An 18787-nucleotide genomic window follows, 5' to 3' on the forward strand; every position below is an offset into this window, starting at 1 on the left:
CAGTCATACAGTGGCCTAATGTCCACCTCCCTTCAGTTGTTTCCAAAGAACCACTGAAGTCCATAGTGGAAAGCCTCTTTGCTAGTCCCTAGAAAAAAGGTTTGGTAAAGGGACTTTGTGGAATCCTCGACCACATGGTGATTTATCAGATGAAAATACTTCTGCTTTCAACTGTTTCTGTGGCCACTGACTGAAATATGATTTGTATGTTAAAGTCAAAAACAGCCAAAGCCAAAGGAAAATGGCCATAGATAATGAAGAGGTGAAAGAAGTGGTTTCAAGGCTCACACTGACCAGCTCCAAAGGATAAGTAGTATCTTCCCCAGTAATCTGGACAGAGATGTTGTCAAAGACGTGAAATAGACTCTACACACGTTTTCTCATACCTGAGGTTCACAACAGACATGCCTGTGTTTTGTTCCTGGTCTCATTGTCATAATAAAACACCCAACAAAAGGGTGAGTTTATTTTTTGGCTCACAGTTTGAAAGGATGCTGTCAATTAAGTTGGAGAAGACATGGCAACAGGATGGTGAAATGGTTGGTCACATTTTATCTCTGTCAGTAAACAGACAAAGATGAATACTGGTGAGATACTCCTCCAAATGCTGTGAATCCTATGTATGCTGTGAATGTTTTTATTACCATTGGTTAATAAAAAATCTGCTTTGGTCTATGGCAGGGCAGAATATAGATAGGCAGGAAATCCAAGCAGAGAGACGGGGGAAAGGATACAGAATCAGGCAGATGCCAGCAGAGGCTAGAGGAGTAAGATACCAGAGAATTGCCGGTACCGGTAGGCCACAGGGCATGCGATGTTACACAGTTATTAGAAATGGGTTAATTTCCCAATTAAAAAATGGGGTGCTGAACTAAGCAGAGAATTCTCAACAAAAGAATCTCAAATGGTCAAAAAGATACTTAAGGAAATGTTCAACATCCTTAGCTATCGGGGAAATGCAAATCAAAACGACTCTGAGACACCATCTTACACCTGTTGGAATGGCTAAGACCAAAAACACCAATGATAGCTTATGCTGGAGAAGATGTGGAGTAAGGGGAACACTCCTCCACTGCTTGTGGGAATGCAACTTGTACAACCACTTTGGAAATCAGTATGTTGGTTTCTCAGAAAATTGGGAATCAACTTACCTTAGGATCCAGCGATACCACTCTTGGGCATATACCCAAAAGATGCTCAATCATACTACAAAAGCATTTGTTCAGCTATGTTTATAACAGCACTATTTGTAATAGCCAGAACCTGGAAACAACCTAGATGGCCCTCAACTGAAGAATGAATAAAGAAAATGTGGCACATTTACACATTAGAGTACTACTCAGCATAAAAAAAATTGAATTTCGCATGCAAATGGATGGAATTAAAAAACACTATCCTGAGTGAGGTAACCCAGACCAAAATAGATGAATATGGTATGTACTCACTCATAAGTAGATATGTTATAAGCAAAGGGCATTAACCTATAGTTTATGATCCTAGAGAAGCTAAGTAATAAAGTGAACCCAAAGAAAAATATATATAGACCCACCTAGAAATTGAAAACAGACAGGATTGATTGGCAGGGTTGGGAGTATGGGGGTGGGGGAGAGGGAAGGATAGTAGTAGAAGAGGAGGGAAGAGGTGGAGGGTAGAGGAGAACTTGAGGGAATGGGATAGTCGAGATGGAGAGAGGACAGAGATGAGAGCAAGAAGAGAGACATCTTGATTGAGGGAGCCATTATAGGGTTAGCAGAAACCTGACCCTAGAGAAATTCCCAGGAATCCAAATGGATGACACCACCTAGGACCCTGGGCAATAGAGGAGAGGGGGCTCAATCTTGACTTGCCCTGTAGTCAGACTGATGATTATCTTAAATATCACCACAGAACCTTCATCCAGCCACTGATGAAGGCAGAGGCAGAGACCCACATTGGAGCACTTGTCTGAGCTCCCAAAGTCCAGTTGAAGAGTGGGAGGAGTGAGATTATGAGCAAGGAGGTCAAGACCATGATGGGTTCACCCACTGAAACACTTTGCCTGAGCTAATGGGAGATCACCAACTCCAGCTGGACTGGGAAGTAACAAGCATAGTGTGGATTTATTCTGAGCTAAGAAAAATCAGATTTGATCAAGGAAGACCACCCGAGAAATCTCCGGTAGGAACAGATGGCCTGGATATCTGAGTTCTACATCCAGAACAGATTCAAGACTGCTGCCTGAGATGATCAAGACTCACAGGATACTTCAGTCAGGACTTGATTATAACTCTAAATTTTCTTTAGGTCCCCATAAGATTGTCAGTGCTCCCAACCAGCAGGAAGTAGCCTGAAATACTACGTCCACATTCCCCAACAAATGGACTATGGGTATTTTCCTTTGTTTTTTAAAACAACAACAAACACATTCCCCAACAAATGGACTATGGGTATTTTCCTTTGTTTGTTTTTTTTTAAAGAGGGAGAATTGTCTGTAATCTGTCAATCATATTTTAAATAAATGCTGATTGGCCAGGCAGGAAGTATAGGTAGGAAAACCAGACAGGAAGTAGAGGTGATGCAATGAAAACAGGAGAATTCTGGGAAGCAGGAAGCTCCCTCCATGATTCCTTCCCAGATCACCGAAGAAGCAACATGTGAGCTGACAGCTGGAAAAGGTACTGAGCCACATGGCTAACACAGACAAGAATTATGAGTTACCGTAAGATGTAAGAAATAGTTAATAAGAAGACTGAGCTAATGGGCCAATCAGTTTATAACTTATGGAGTCCTCTGTGTGATTTTCCTTTGGGGCTTGCTGGCTGTGGGGTACTGGGTGGGACAGATACCCCAACAAGCCGGCCCTTCATATTACAGATGGCACCCACATGAATAACTGAATCCACATAAAGCCTGAGAGAGCTTGGGAAGTAATTCTAGACAAAAAAGAATAAAGCATGGTTTCTTGGTAGCAGCAATTTCTTGGGTCTGCACTACTTGCTAGAGGCAAGCAAGTGCTCTCATTTAAAAGAGCTTCCTGACTCAGCTTTAGCAGCAAAACCTTGTAGCTTTTTTAAGAGGTCCTGCCACTAAACACTTAAACTGTGTTGAGGAAAAGCTGAACGCATGCTTTTCAGTTTTCAGTCATAGCAGGATAAAAGCTGTGCTGTTTTAAAATGCCAGTCGTCCTGCCAGGGCAAACTCTGACTCTTTCAGGCTGGCAGTCTGACTGAGTGTGGTCTGTGAGCAGAATGATGCAGCTTGCTTGCTGGCAAGGACCTTGAAATGCCATAGAGTTGTGGCAATAAAAATGGCTAAAGCTGGTACCTCTGCCATGAGGCTGGAAAGGTAAGGAATGGGCAGGATCTAGCCATCAAAGCCACGGCTTTAATTTTCTCCTTAAATACTCATGTGGTCAGAAAAAAAGAGATATACAGTAAAGATAGATTCAAAGATGAATAAAACGTCTAAATGTTTTACAGTGTGTTAAAAATATATGCAAGCTAAAAGTTAAAGTTCTTAAAGTTAAAAAGAAAAAGAGAGTAGTTGGATGTGGTGGTACACACCTTTAATCCCAATGCCTGGGAGGCAGAGGTACATTGACCTCTGTGACTTCAAGTGGCAGAGGTAGATTGACCTCTGTGACTTCAAGTTGTGGTAACAGGAGAATTCTGGGAAGCAGGAAGCTCCCTCCATGATTCCTTCCCAGATCACCAAAGAAGCAACATGTGAGCTGACAGCTGGAAAAGGTACTGAGCCACATGGCTAACACAGACAAGAATTATGGGTTAATATAAGTTACAAGGGCTAATAAGAAGCCTGACCTAATGGGCCAATCAGTTTATAACCTAATGTAGACTCCATGTGATTTTCTTTGGGGCTTGCCGGTTGTGGGGTACTGGGCGGGACAGAAACCCCACTAAGCCGGCCCTTCTTTTTACAGAATAGGACCAAACTAGTCCTTCTGAATGTGGTTGACAGTTGCATGGCTCAGGCATTCTGAGGGGCCACTGGCAGTGGCACCAGGATTTATCCCTACTGCATGTACTGGCTTTTTGGGATCCTATTCTCTTTGGATGTATACCTTGATCTGATCAGCCTAGATATAGTGGGGAGGGCTTTGGGCCTTCCCACAAGGCAATGTGCCTTACCCTCTCTGAGCATTAGATGGGGGTGGGATGGGAGAGAGGGTGGAGGGAATGGGAGGAGGGGAGGGAGTGGGAACTTGGATTGGTATATTTTTTTAAATCTAATAAATTTTAAAAAAGAAATATAAAAATAAATGGGTTAATTTATTTGTAGAACTAGCCATTAAAAAACCTGAGCTTATTGGCCAAACAATTATAATTAATATTAAGCTCTGAATGATTAGTTTATAATCATTATAAGTGACTGCAGGGACCAGCAGGCAGAAGATCAATCAGTCCAAGGGAACCAGGAGGGATGGAGAAAAGTCTCCAGCTACATACATCCAAGCTTAGCTTGACTTTCTTTTTGATTCATTATGGGATCCCAACCCTCTAACTCCAGAGTTGTGTCATATATGTTCAAGGTGGGTCATCTCACCTCACTTAAACTTGGGAAATACCCTCATAGACACACCAAGAGATGTTTCTTCTGTTCATAAATCCACTTAAGTTAACAACAAAGATTATCCATCACAGCTCTCATCTCTACAGTTGATACCCTCCTAAGTTTTCCTCTGATTTCCAGATGGAAAGATTGATGAGGGCTAGCATGGAGGATCAGGTGTGTCCCAGTTCATTGATCCAGTGGCACATCGGTCATAGTCTACAGTAGGCAGGCCATTAAGAAGTACTGGGGAAGAGCTTGCTCACTAGGTTAGGGAAACTTGCCCTATTCTGGTCAGCCCTTCACTGTTGGGAAATGGAGGGGAGTAGACAGGTTGTAACCCTGCTGAGAAATGAAGAGGGAAGTGAGTCACAGCTCTAACAGCACCTCCCATCATCCCTAATCTTTGGGTTTCACTGCTAGATTCTTACATTTTTTAGACTCTCAACCTGGGTAATTCACTTGTCTTCTCTGTGCCTCCATAATCCTGACTCAGTAAGGTAAAGGGCTGTGTAGTGTGAAGCATTCTGTCCCTAGCACAGAGGTCATGCTTAGGGCGTGAGACTTGCTATAAGCTTCACACAGTGTCTGAAGACTTCCTAGTGCCTTTCTTGGTCTCTGAAAGTGAGGCTTTCATGCACTCTATCTCTGCTCTCTCTTCTATCTCCCAAGCGCCACACCACTCATTCAGCTGAAAACAGCCCTTGCTGGAGTCTCCAGACACCTTTGTTAAATCAGTCTAATAAATCAATGTAGGGGGCACCTTTACTCAGTACTTGGAAGCATTTCACATCATTCTCCAATCTTTCCTTCTAGAAAAAGTCTCCTCCCTTAGTTTCTAAAGCATCAAACTCTTCACAATTCCCTCTACTTCTATGACTTCTCTCCTCAAGCCTTCACTTGCTATCTTTCTAGTAACTTGAACATCAGTGATTTCTCTTGTTCTAACCCAGGAGTCCACCCTCAGCTCCACATCCTCCACATCACACCCATCAGTTATCCCAGAATGAATCTCCAGCCTGTTTCTCTCAACCTTTTACTCCTCCAGTGAAACCATTCACAGGTAATGACTCTACCATCTAAATCTGAATGGCTTTCCGCCTCTTTCCAATTATCAGTCCCCTTATAGGTTTCTGCCTCCCAGTTAAAATATGTTTTTCTTTCTTCCAGGGTGACCCAAAGATCCCCCAAAAAGAATCAACTGGACTAATTTGGATAACAATGCATCTTCCCGGTTCCAAAGTCTTCCTGTGGTTTCAAAATCTCCATAATCTTCATTTTAAATGGCCACATGGCCATAGTGTCTATCAAAGTTAGAGCAAAGTCTTATCAACAGTCAATAGTATATTTCTCTTTGTCTCCTCTAGCTGCTGCCACCCATCAGAATGATTGCAAACATCGGGCCTTCCTACCTGGCCATTTGATTTTTGATCTTCTCCAAACTTCTCTTCATATACAGGTCTTCCTGCTCTTTCTAGTACTTCTCTGTGACCTCCTGCTATCACTAGCACAGACAGCAATTCTGAAGATGCTCTAAATGGGCTTGTACCTCATCTTGTACAACATTTTCCTCATGCTACCCTGGTTTCTTGTTTCCTTAACAACATAAAGGGGTTGATAGACTCCAGGATTTTTCATTTATTATCCTTCTGCCTGATTTCATTGACTTGACTCACGTGTTCTCTGTTTAATAATTACTTCAGTTGGCCACGGTGTTCTTAAGAAGGCTTTCTCATGGAGCCTCCATATCAAGCCCTGCTGGTCTTCTCTAAATTCTAAGTTCAACCTTTACCTTAATTATAGATTTTTTTTACATACCAGCCCCAGCTGTGCTCAGTGCTGCTGGTGGCTGGGACCTGGCATGCTATACTCTACAACCTCTGGAACCTTGCAGCCTAACTCTAGGCAAGGATTTCTTAGCTTGCTGATGCTCTACCAGCACCTAACCTTGTATGTACTCTCAGCTTTAAAGCATCATCACTGACTGCCCTACCCATTGGGTTCCTGGGATCCAGTAGCATCAGCCTAATAGAAAACATTTTTCTGTTTCTTGTTTTATTTTATATGTGTGGATGTTTGGCCTGCATGCACGTATATGCACCACATGTGTGCAGTTCCAGTAGAGGCTAGAAAAGGGTGAGGGTCCCCTGGAACTGAAATTACATATGGTTGTGAGCAAACATTTGGACCTGTGAGCTGGACCCAAGTCTCCTGGAAGAGCAGCTAGTGCTCTTAACTGCTGAGCCATCTCTCAAGCCCCACAATGTCTTGTTTAAATGGCATACACATCCTAGTTGAACTGAATAAATCTCACAGTTTGAATTCTTTGGCAAGATTGCAGGAAATCCCCATTATTATTGGAGTTATTACTCTTGTGATTCTTGAAAACAGTATTTTCCATCTAGAAAACTCATCAGAGGTGGTCCAAACATTTTTTTCTTTTGGGGGGAGGGTCCTAGACTTTCATATCATATACTACAGAGGGGTTCAACTTCTCCTCTTCTGGCTTTACCCGCCCATAGGGACCTTGGTAGTTGTCCTGAGTCCTTCCATGAGTGTCAGGGAAGAAACATGTTCAGAGTCTGGTTTGAAACTACATGATCACTGCACTTCTGAGGATAGCAGCAGAATAGGAAAGGCAGGGCCATGTTGAAGAAATGGACAGCCAACACCTCAGAGCTTTCTCTGAGGGAGGCCCCACTGTGCTGCAGGAATAGCCTGAGGTGAGATAAGTGAGGAAAACTCTGCAATCGTGAGATAAGCATACCACATCTTCCTCATAAGCCCTTAATCAAATGGCTTTGCCAGCGGTAAAATAAGAGTTGATTAGAAACCACGTATCTTGGGAGGACTGTTTGAATTCACACAGGTACAGGGCCTAATACAAACTGACTAAGTCACCAAATTCTGGTTGTGATCCTTTAGAAACAGCCCATGCATTCTCCTCACCAAGGACACTTGGGAAGTCTGGGGACTCTAAGGACATTAGCTTCCTTGCAGGTGCTAGCTTTATCTCTGGGGAAAGCTCTTAGAGCTTCAAAATCTGAGCCCAGCTTGTGCTGGGATCTGTTCTAGAGCCTTCACCTAACCAGGGATCAGATGACTAGGAAGTAGCTAAACAAGATCTGTGCCAGATCTTACTAACCTCATCCCCATAAAGGGGGATGGGACAGAGGATCAGATTACACACTGTAGGCACAAACTTTAGGACCCAGACTATCTCTGCTTCCAACTGGCTCCTAAACTGGTTTGGGCTGTTCCCTTATCTATGCAATCTGACTTTTGGGTCCAGGAGTTTGACCCCCAGCCTTCCACACTCTGGGAAACTTAGGGAATCATCTAGGATCTATGATGGACCAGGACAAGGTACAAGTGGATGCCATTTGCTCTTTATTTTTACTCATTATTTTCTTATACAGAAACACAGAAGTTAACAGCTAAATTCAACGGTTGTAAAAAGGGAGCCAGAGAGCATGCACGAGAAAGGTCAGGTCAGAAGCAAGTTGGTTTGTTGCTCCCAGGCTCCATTTGAAATCCCAACATATGACTGAATGTACAGATGTCCCAGCTGACATCGGTCAACACATAAAAACAAGCACAGTTTCAAATTGTACCAAAATTAATCCATTTCACAGCAATCATTTCTATACGCTCAGTTGCACATATCAGGGTTGCCACTGTCACAAATTCACAATGACAGAGTGAAATAGCAGGTGGATTCAGGCCTGGGAAAGTGGCATCAGTGAGGCAAGACAGGTTGGGAGGCAAAAGGCAGCTGGAGGGTTGGTCCCGATTCTAGATATCAGTCTTAATGCTTGCTAGGGGCTGGAGAAGGGCAGGCACGTTCAGCGGTACAGTGAAACAACTGTCGAGGCATTGAGCTGAGGGGGTGTGCTATTTGGAGATCTTTGTCAGAGAAATCCTTGCTAGAGAGAGATTTGCCTCCCACAGCCTGGGAAAGGAGAAGCTCCAAAGTTTGAAGACTTGGGGGTGAATGAGTGCAACATCTGTTTTACAGAAGACTTTGAAAAACACGTACTGGTGTTGAAACTGCAGTCAAGATCACAGACTATGTTATTCACAGGCTAAATACAGACACGGAGTGAAAGGCTGCAATATCTAACATCCCACAATGGAGAGAGAACAAGGGATCACCCTGCACAGAGAGCCTTACACACAAAAACTGCTAAACTCTAAGCTGAAGGCACAATGAAGAAATCTTTGATACCTCGAGCTTTTTCTTTGCAAAGGGTACCTATTTTAAACCGAATTCCTTTCACAAAGAAGGCCCTGAAGACTGACTGAAGGGAAGACACTTTCAAATATTTTTCTGTAGCAAGAATAGCAGTTACTGTGAATTATCTCCAATTTGGATTTCCTCTAAGTTCTGAATTAGTGGGCTCAAATTAATGGGCTTTTACTGTAGTGGGAAGCAGTCTGATTACAGCAGTCTAAAATTAGCTAATTATACTGATTAGTATCAGGAGACTTCAGTGCAGAAGATGTGACTGTTTCGGAACCAGTGACGCCTGGGCATGGAGCTTCAGTACTTGACAAGCTGAAAAGCAGCCCAGCCCAACAACTCAGGCTTTACTGTGAGCACACACACATACTGTTCCAAAAAGACACAGTCCTGGGGACTCACACCCTCTCTCTGCCATTAACTCTCAATTGAATTAAAAGACAATCTAGTGGCAATGTTGTTTTTTTTTTCTTGGTTTTCTCATGGGATGCCATTTGGTTGTCAAAGGATCCATCAACTCTGGCTAGGATCTGTGGAGTTGCCATCCACTGGGAGAGTAGAAGCATCTGGCTCAAACTGCTTGAACAGAAAACACTGCTGTCCCTAATCCCCAATGTTTGGACTACCAAAAAGACAATGTCCAAACAATTGGGCAGATGCTTGTTCGCTGGAGCACCCTAAGGAATTCACACTAATGGCAGTGGGATTGGCAACTAGCAGAGGGGGCCTTAGTTTCCCAGGTTCAGCTGCTTGTGATCACACTTCTGTGATCAGCCAGGGCGCAACACAGCTGTGCAGGGGTATGCACATGCCAGGCACCTGTGCGCCCCACTCATTCTTTCATTTTGTGCTTTCATTTTGAAAACTCAAAGTGATGGGCCATCTGGGAGGGGACTGACAGGGTTGCCATTCTTTTAAAAAACGTCTTACAAAGGGTTTGGTTGAAAACAGGTGACAGTCATATTTTAAGGAAAATTTTAAAGCCTTTTCATTTTTAGTGAAAAAATCTAAGTAACTAACCCCACCATTCTGAAAGTCAATAGTCACACACACACACACACACACACACACACACACACACACATACACACACACTCCCCCTCTCTCTCTCTCTCTCTCTCTCTCTCTCTCACACACACACACACACACACACATTCACACACAGGAGTTCTCAGATTTCCTTCAGCTGCTGACACCTACAGAGCAGGAGCTGAGGAAGGGGACACCATGCCAAAAAGGCATGTGAGTGGGCGGGGGTCCAACAGAGTACAGGCCCGACAAAATGAAGACAGTCTTCCCTTCAGAACAGATCCATCCTGGGTCAAATAGAACCACACACCAGCTATCATTTGATATAAGCAATGAGAGAAGACAACATGCCCACATACACACACACACACACACACACACACACGAGCATACACAAGTCTCAAACAAACAAAACTGTGGCTACTGAAGTGTTAGCATTATATCAAATCAATGTCTATACAAAGACAGAGTTTGAAAATATATGTACAGGGCATTCGCAAAAGCCAAGTGTGCACCTTGAGGAATTATGCCCATTATATATACTAAACACTATGCTGCGAAAAACCATTGCAGAGGCTTGGCACAAGTCACCTGGAAGAGCTCTGCGAAGCACCTGACCCAGACTCCACAGGCCACATGCAAGGAGCTGCTTCTCATTCACTCACTCAGCCTGCATCTAGTCCTTAGCTCCTGAGGGCTGCATATGGCTCTCAACAGGCCTCAGGAGGCAGTTTCCTGCTCTTACTCAAGCATCCCTAGCCTCTAGATGCCAGGCAGCTCAACATAAAAATCTCAACACATGCCAAAGGCAGTGGGCATTCCTTGACATACTCTGTGGCTCTGGTCACTATGCCTGACTCTCTGCCAGCTAGGGGGAAGAGTCACATTGGGGTAAGTTTGTCTTCATATATCCCAGGTCACAGTCAGGCACCAGCTTAATAAAATGCTTGGAGAGGTTGGGCTGACCCAGAGCTTCCAGCTTCCCCAGGATCTCCATCATGTCTGGATGAGACTGATCCAGTCTCCATTATGGAAAATGCAGTGGACTTCTGAGCCCCAAATCCCTTCATTAGGAAGGGCTAGAGTGCAATACTGGAAGACCAATGGAGAGAAAGAATAAAAAAAAATTAATGGAAAGAAAAGGGAAGAGGAGAAACATGAAGCAAAGAAAGCAGGAAGGGAAGGAGGGGAAAAGATCAAAATGAAGGGACAGAGGGAAGAATGCCATTCAGTCATTTCTGGTGTCAGGAAACTCTGGGTAGAGAGGAAGGCCCATGTAGGGTAAAATGGAAAGAGATTGACTCCTCAGATTGATACTCAACATTAGAGGCATTTGAAGCCCTTGCCTAAAACCAGTCCCTTACAGCTACTACCTATTTCTAGAAGAATCTTGCTAAGGGTAAACTTCACTGGTTCCAAGAGGCTTCAAGCACTTCACAATGCATTAGCTCCATCAGCCTCCAATGGGCCTGTGAGATAGGGGAACCACAGGGTGGAGTTATCCAAGCTGGCAACCTCACTGGGGTAAGAACACAAGCTTGCCTAGAAACAACGCCCCCCCCCCCCGGGGGGGAAGTCCCCTGCACTGGAACAGCCTGTAGAAGTCACCTGGGCCCTCAAGGTACGGCTGCACTCAAGGAATGAGTCTCAGTGTCTGCCTCAGAAGGCTGCTTAGACAGAAGGAAGCTTATCAACCCTGTGGGCTGGAAACCATTGCCATTGCCAACAGACCTACGCTATGCACTGATTTTGGGCCCCACAAAAATGTGCTACATTTTTAAAGCACCACAGAGGAAAAATGATTTGGCACAGACGCCAGGAGAATAGAGCTGGGGCGGGTAGAGATGGTATCAACAAAGTCTTTTACCTCATCCTTGATTAAAGAACAAGTCACCTCTGCCCAACATCTTCCCAAGCCTCACTGAAAGCAGATCAGCACCTTGCCATGGCAGAGCAAACCCCAGGTGGACTTTAGACTCCAGGTCACGGGCTCCCACACTAAGAAAATTTTTAAGAGACACTTCGGGAACTTCTCCCTGTACGGGCACCATCATTAGGAGAAATCACAATCTAAAGTTCAAGTTCAACGCACCTATTTACAAAAAAGGAAATATCCTAAAACTGGAAAGCCAGACAGCACAGTGCCAAGGAGGTGGTGCTCATGGTTTGAACTACCCTATGGGTTTATCAGTCTCACAAAGAGGAATCTTGAGCTCGCTGTGCCAGTCTGGAACAGCCAGGGAGAGGCCCTGGGCTCCATGGGGGAAGAGGACATCGGTTTTCCCCACAACAGAGTTCTCCAAGGCTACATGTGGGCTTGTGCCAGTGGGGACTGATTTTAGCACAGCTGGTACACATTAGAAACAAGATGGCAGAGTTAAAGTGGGCCCCTTGGTTGGTCTGGAAGAAGGAGCTCTGCCACCCAGCCCCTTTCCCTCCTCCTTCCCATCCCCTGTCCTCCTACCAGGTTGACCTATACATAGACTTCATCCTGATCAGGAGCATAGAGGTGGGTGTTGGAGGAAGGCTGTGCCAAGGTCTGTCCAATTGATTTCTTTTGGAGGGCTTCAGATGGTCCATGTGATATTTTCATTTATGGTTCACTATTTGTTATTATTTGTATTTTGTTCCTAGATCAACCTTTGTTTCTGTCCTCATAATATAAGTGAGAACAGTAAGCATGGAACTGTGGAGAAAGGGGAAACCACCGGGCTAGCTTGACCCCCTCATCTCTGTGGCCTAGGTCCCCAGATACACAGGGGTTCCTAGACAGCCCCATAGCCGCCAGGATGAGTCTGTGGACATTCTGGTCACAATCAACACCATGAGCTGTTTCCTTTGGCATAAGAGAAGCCGGTCCCTAAAGATAGGGCAGGACAGTGGGGACTGGGCAGTGGTAGGGGTGGGGTCTGGGAGACCCGGGCGTTCAGGTCTGTAGCTTTTCCCAGGGGGATCATACACTTGTCCTATGGCCCCCACCCCAACACACACACACACACACACACACACACACACACACACACACACCAACTGTCTCTACCAACTGACTTCCTACAAATCCGTGGTTGGGGAATTATTTGGCAACAAGGAGGCTAAGGCTGTTTTGTGGTGGCACAGTCTTTCAGAAGTCCAAAAGGAAGCGGGCTGCCTCTGGAAGAGGCTTCTATACAGGCCAGGGCCTGTGCTCAGCTATTTATCTGCACTGGGGCTGGCTGCCACAATCTCTTCATACTTTGGGGGAGGGTCACTGTAAGAGACACTGGCCTCCTCACTGCTGCCCTCCTGGGGTGCAGTCACCTCCTCATAGGAGGGGGGCGGGGTAGCGCTGGACAGTCTGGAGAGAGAGAGCTCAGGGAGGTAGAGGGTGCTCTCCAGTCGGACAGTGGTTCTACTTCCCCGGCTGGACCCCAGGACTATCTGTGGATTATTCCCTGCCTCTCGGTGCCCAGAGGACTCTCCCTGGCTATGCATAGTGCCCCTGTATACCATGACTCGGGGGAGGTTGTGTCCGGTGCGACTGGCTAGGTACCGGTTCTGAGCATAGGAGGGGTGGTGACGAGTTGCTTTCTGCAGCTGGCACCTCCAGATGATGAACAAGGCAATGACAATCAGCAAGACTACCCCCAGAAGGGGCACCACCACATACATGGCGTCTGAGCTCTGCGAGGGATCTCGGACTGAGTACACTGCATTTGGGTATCCCTTCCAAAACTCCATCTGCAAAAGAAGAAGGGCCACTCACTCCTGTGGAAGACAGACACAACAAGGAATTGCTCACCTAACATTCATGCCCGGGACATCTGAGACCTCCAGCAAATCACATATTAAGGACAGGCTTGTGGTTCCTTCTCCACCCTAAGTTGCCTTACTGGCCTGAGAGAGCTCTCAGAGAGTCTGGGGAATTCACTGAGGATGAAAGGCAAAGTACTCAGATGAGGAAGTTCACACAAATAATGCAACAAACCTAGAGGGACACCCCAATGTTGCTTTGGAGGCTCCAACAAGTAGGATGCAGCCTGGGTGGTGTTCTTCCCTTGTTTTAGACCTGTTCCTATTATTCCCAAGATTGTACCTCCTCCCAGAACCCAACAGCAGGGCAGTACGTGCCGTTTTCTCTTTGTTCTCAAATACTTCCTTGACCTCTTCATAGCTGCAGATCTCTTCCATGCACTCCCGCTCAATGGTGCCCTGACGCAGCTCCTCCAGGAACTCATTGGCACGAGGGAAGCGTTTCAGGACTGCATGGGCATTCTTGGCTTCCAGAAACACTGAAGAGAGAACTACAGTGAAGCAATTCAGTCCCTACAAACAAGACTGCCCAATTATGAAGGGAAACAGGACAATTCCAGCAGACCTAAAGCCAGGCCTCCAACCAAAGGCCAGGCCTGACCTATTGCAGTGAAGATAGGAGGGCTGACTTCCTACGATGCTGTGATGCTGTGCTCTGCAGCAGGACCTCAGGATCCCAATAGGGCCCAGATCCATTGCCATAACAAGGAAAATGAGACACAATGGAGAAGGAACTTCAGGTGGCACAGGAAAAAGGACCAGACTATGTATCTTAGTCTTGGGTAAGAAAACATCTAGTAGCTTCTGCATTTGTCTTAAAAGAGGAAAGACAGACAGAGCCCTTATCGTGAGAATTGGTTCCTCTTCCAGGCTGCCACTGGTGGGAGTAAAATCAGGCGAGAGCTGTGGCTTTGAGAACGAAAGCAATGACCAGTGGTGAGATTGCTTACTCCTCACATGAGGTGATACCCCTCTATGCCCAAGTTGATAGGTCTGGCAGGCAGGCCCTCTCCCCCAAGATCCACAAAGTGTTGTATTAGTATAATTCAGAGTGACCCAAAGAGAGAAAAGCTGAAAAGATGAATATGTTGCTTTTGCATGAGCCTGTCCAAATCAGGTAGTTCCAAAAATACTCACCAGCCATGACGCTCCCTCAGCTCCAGTGACTTACTTGCCTGGCACAGAAGAAAAGAAAGTTGTGGTGAAATCCTCTGAGTCTAGAATGTGATCTTCCACCAACCTGACTAAAAAGTCAAAGCAGCATCCCATGAGTTATAATTCTCTCGTGCAGTTAGTCAACTCCTGCTGCTTCTCTTCTGTCCTCAAAGAGCTCCAGAATTCCCCCAAACCAAGCAGAGGCTTGTTTTCTCTCTCTCCCTTCCTTCCTTCCTTCCTTCCTTCCTTCCTTCCTTCCTTCCTTCCTTCCTCCCTCCCTCTCTCTCTCTCTCTCTCTCTCTCTCTCTCTCTCTCTCTCTCTCACACACACACACACACACAGAGTCTTCTGTGAGTCTCAAAGACCTAAGGGTTAACCTTTTTTTCAAATGGAAAGCATTTCTGGGCTAACACTCCCTATTCCTCATACCTTCAAAGAATCTTTGTCCCTTTGGAATAGAAAAGAACCCAGAGACAGCTGAGAAATCAAGTACAGAGATGGGGTAAGGTAGAAGCAAGGTTAAGCAAATTGACAGAGACAAGACCTGGAATTGAATTTGATGGTGAAGATGAGTCCGAAATACCTCTAAAGATGAACATGTTCCTTAAATCCCAAACTTAATGTATCAACAACACCCATCTCAAATGTCCCAGCCTAGCTGATGCTGGCCTACAGTAATCTGTAGATACCTGTTGTGCAGGGTCAGACCTTCCATGTACAACACAGACATAGTCTTACAAGCCCTGGCCCAAACCTTTGGGCCCAAACTCAGAGAATCTTCTCAGCTCATCTTTCCCAGAAAGAGAGGCAAGATAAGATGTTCGGACTTCTCTGGAGCCAGGCACATCTTTTCTCTTTGCATTAAAGACTACTGCAACACAGAACCTTGGTAAACACATATTTAAAAGATCAGCATAAAGACACAGGTCTGGAGGTATAGCTTCTTAATACAACAATGTCTAAGGTTTGATCTTCAAGACCACAACAAACAATCAAATAAATACAGTACAATAAATCTGTGATGGTAACGTGGAGGAGAGACCTCTATCTAGAAGCACTGTCGTACTGCCTTTCTCTATTAACACAGCCCTACTTGTACCCATATTATGGAGCCCTACCTAAGCCATTAACATCTGGGAGCAATTACCCGTCAGCTCCCTTCCCCAAGCAGAAGCTCATGTTTTATGACTAATGGGATGTAAGACACATGAGCTTTGTAACCCATTATGCTACCCTTTTTGCTTAGCCTGCCAGGAAGTTCAGTGTTAACACTGATGGCCAGATACAAGTGCTCTGAAAGCCCAGCTGTTGTACACATATGCTTTTCCCCCCACAGCTTGGTATGGTCTTCTATTTATTCTTCCAGAGTAGTATTCTTATTGTGTATTTAAAATATAGCTTCTAGTGTGTTTGGAAAACAAAAAGGATAAGAATCATGAATAAATTTTGAATGATGGGGAAAGTAACCAATCTAAGAACATATTGAAGAGTACTATCACTGCGTCAAGGGATTTTCTCTTTCGAACTCATGAGAAACTACCCAGTTATCATTACTTCACTGAAATACCTCAGTTTTCACAATGACAAAGCCTGGACTCATTATGATCCATGAGATCCATATGATGAGGGTGCAGAGAGAATTGGAATAGGAAACAGGGTGTTTTGGTTAAAGAAAAATAAAGCTGCCACATCACAGTTTGAAAAGAATGAGCAAAGCTTTCGCTAATAAGAAAACAAATACATCCCATTGCTTACTGAAGTGAACTGTAGAGTTTTCAAAAAAAATTACATGGAAAAAATTATATAATAGCTTGACGTATAGCTGTCTTTGGTCCCAACCAAACACATAGACTTCCGTGCACTCATACACACATACATCATAGCCCCAAGTTTGTGTTATCCTGGCCTGGTAAAGCCATTAGTTCATTTCTGAGCCTCAAAGAAGCCAGGATCTCTCCCAGACAATTCACATGGCATCGCCTCCCACCCCATTAGCAATTCTGTAGTCACCATCACTGCTGCTGCTACTGCTGCAGCTTCCATGAGGGCTTCTCCCCATCCCTCCCCAAAATGTAGCGCCTGCTTTTTCCCCTATAAATACACCAATAGGCAGTTACTATGGCAACAGTGAGGAAGCATGAGGGCTCCATGACCGAGAATGCAGCTGCAGTCATGCATGTATATATCCCTCCAGCCCCTGGTGAATACTGTAAGCTGACTGTAGGCTGAAGGGATTTTTAACCTGCTCCCCACGGGAACACAGCTGAATCCTGACATTCTAGAAAGGAAGGAAGGCCACCACAAAGACCTTCCTTAACCCCACCCCAGGCTGAGGCCTCTGAATCTTAGCTCTCTGGGCCACAGCTCCCAAAGTACCTCCCATAGGGACTAGTGGCCCGCTTGAGTACCTGGTGTCCCCAGACCTGTGGCCTCCCAAAACACTTCTCCAAATTCTAGCTCCTATGATTTCCATTGCTCAGAACAACTCGCCAGGAAAGGGTTCTGTGATTTCCAAATCTTGTGATTTATCAAATCCACCCAGTGACACGGCAACTCCCAAATTGGGCTCAAACTCAAACTCTGGGGTCTCTTGCCCCCTTCCACTCATGCCGGCCATGAAAGTGCCTGGCTTCGCCCACCTTCGCTAGACACCAGCGCCCCAGTAAAGAACTACTGCTTCTGGCCCAGCAACACTGTTCTGCGGGGATCCATCCAAGACCCCAAACACCTTGGCCTGCCTGACCTCCAGATCCTCCCTCCCTAATAGTACCAAGCGCCCAGTTCAGTCGTCCTGAACACCGAACCATGCCCACGGGGCTGGGGTTGTTCAACTAAATGGCCTCACCGTTCTCCAGGCCCAGGAGGCGGCCGCCCTGTTTGCGCACGCAGCCCGCCACCTCTCTGCTGCGCCTCTTCAAGCAGGGCCCCTTTCCCCGCCCACCTGCTCCCTGTCGGCAAAGCCCCCGGCCCATCCCAGCGGTCTCCTCCCTTAGTCCCTCCCTGTCCCGCTTCCCTCCCACCGCCCCTGGCGCCCCATCGCTGGCCAGGCCCTGGCCAAAGAGCGCCTGAAGCCCCCCGCCCCACACAGCCAGGCGTGCAGGCCTTTCCCATTACCTCGGCACACCCCCCCGTCTGTCCCTGCTTTCCTCTGGAGGCTCCGTCGGACCCTCCCCCCGCACCCTGCCGAGCCAGCTCTGGCCTCGCGCCCCGCTCCTGGCGTGCCACCCTTGAGAGCCTTGCCCCGGTAGCCAGGCCGCGATCGTCGTGCTGCACCGCGCACCAGGCCTCCGGGCCAGGAGAGGAAGAAGGGGTGGGGCCAGTTGAAGCCACCGAGGGCTTAGGTGGGTAAAGCCAGCAAGCCGGGCCGAGGGGCGGTGGCGCGCACCCAGCACTGCGCGCCCGCGCCCAACTCCGCCGGCACCGCCCCTGCCCGCGCCTGTGCTGCTGGGGAGGCGGGGCCTGACCGGCGGGCCTGGGGCTCAATGGGGACCCTCGGACACCTCCTTGGCCCAGTGGTGAGTTAGGGCGCGAGTCCCGCATAGACCGGACTCTGTAGCTGCTGCCCTCAAGGCCAGCGTTTCAGGCACTTTGGAGCGGTAAGGTCCGAGCTGCCTCCTGGGCCCCACCCAGACTCACCTGCCATTCGAGCCAGCCTGGCCCTGGTACCTGCGGAGAAGAGAGGGGGCCGTGACAGCAGGCCTAGGCAGCCTTGTGAGGCTCCTTGGGTCCGCAGAGAAAGGGCTCTGGCCCCGCTGCTCCTTCTGCCAATGATTGAGTGACCTTGGTTTCCTCACTTACGTCCCCCACTCTGCGTGGAAATGGCATGCTTTTCTCTTGTGAAATCTGAGAAATGGGGAGAATCCTGCTTTCCTCACAATTCTGTCTGCAGCTAGGAGGGGAAAATGGGTTCCTAAAAAGGAGCAGCAAGAAAGGAAGGTGCAATCTTGTGAGCCTGCAAGGAGTGTTGGGCAGAGTATACACCTCGGTCTGTATTATGGAAGGTTCACCTGGCTGAACAAAGC

General features: G+C 46.6%; 1 protein-coding gene across 1 annotated transcript; it reads right to left on the reverse strand.

Moving 5' to 3' along the window:
• Window positions 1–7921: 7921 nt before the first annotated feature.
• On the reverse strand, window positions 7922–17894 carry Prrg3 (proline rich and Gla domain 3). The gene is made up of 4 exons (XM_085684999.2): window positions 17880–17894; window positions 14747–14784; window positions 13928–14088; window positions 7922–13537 (listed from the first exon to the last, which is right to left on the reverse strand). The coding sequence occupies exons 2-4, from the start codon at window positions 14751–14753 to the stop codon at window positions 13010–13012; spliced, it is 696 nt and encodes a 231-aa protein (XP_085541125.1). The 5' UTR covers window positions 14754–14784; window positions 17880–17894; the 3' UTR covers window positions 7922–13009.
• Between the last annotated feature and the right edge of the window lie 893 nt (window positions 17895–18787).

Source organism: Myodes glareolus, chromosome X, assembly GCF_982192425.1.
Source record: "Myodes glareolus chromosome X, mMyoGla1.1, whole genome shotgun sequence".
Taxonomy (NCBI): Eukaryota; Metazoa; Chordata; class Mammalia; order Rodentia; family Cricetidae; genus Myodes; species Myodes glareolus.

What these genes read in the sequence shown, in the direction of transcription:
- Prrg3 (XM_085684999.2), bottom strand. An exon ending in TTGAGAACAAAGAGAAAACG is followed by an intron (nt 13,538 to 13,927) that starts GCACGTACTGCC and finishes CTTCTTTTGCAG; the next exon opens with ATGGAGTTTTGGAAGGGATA.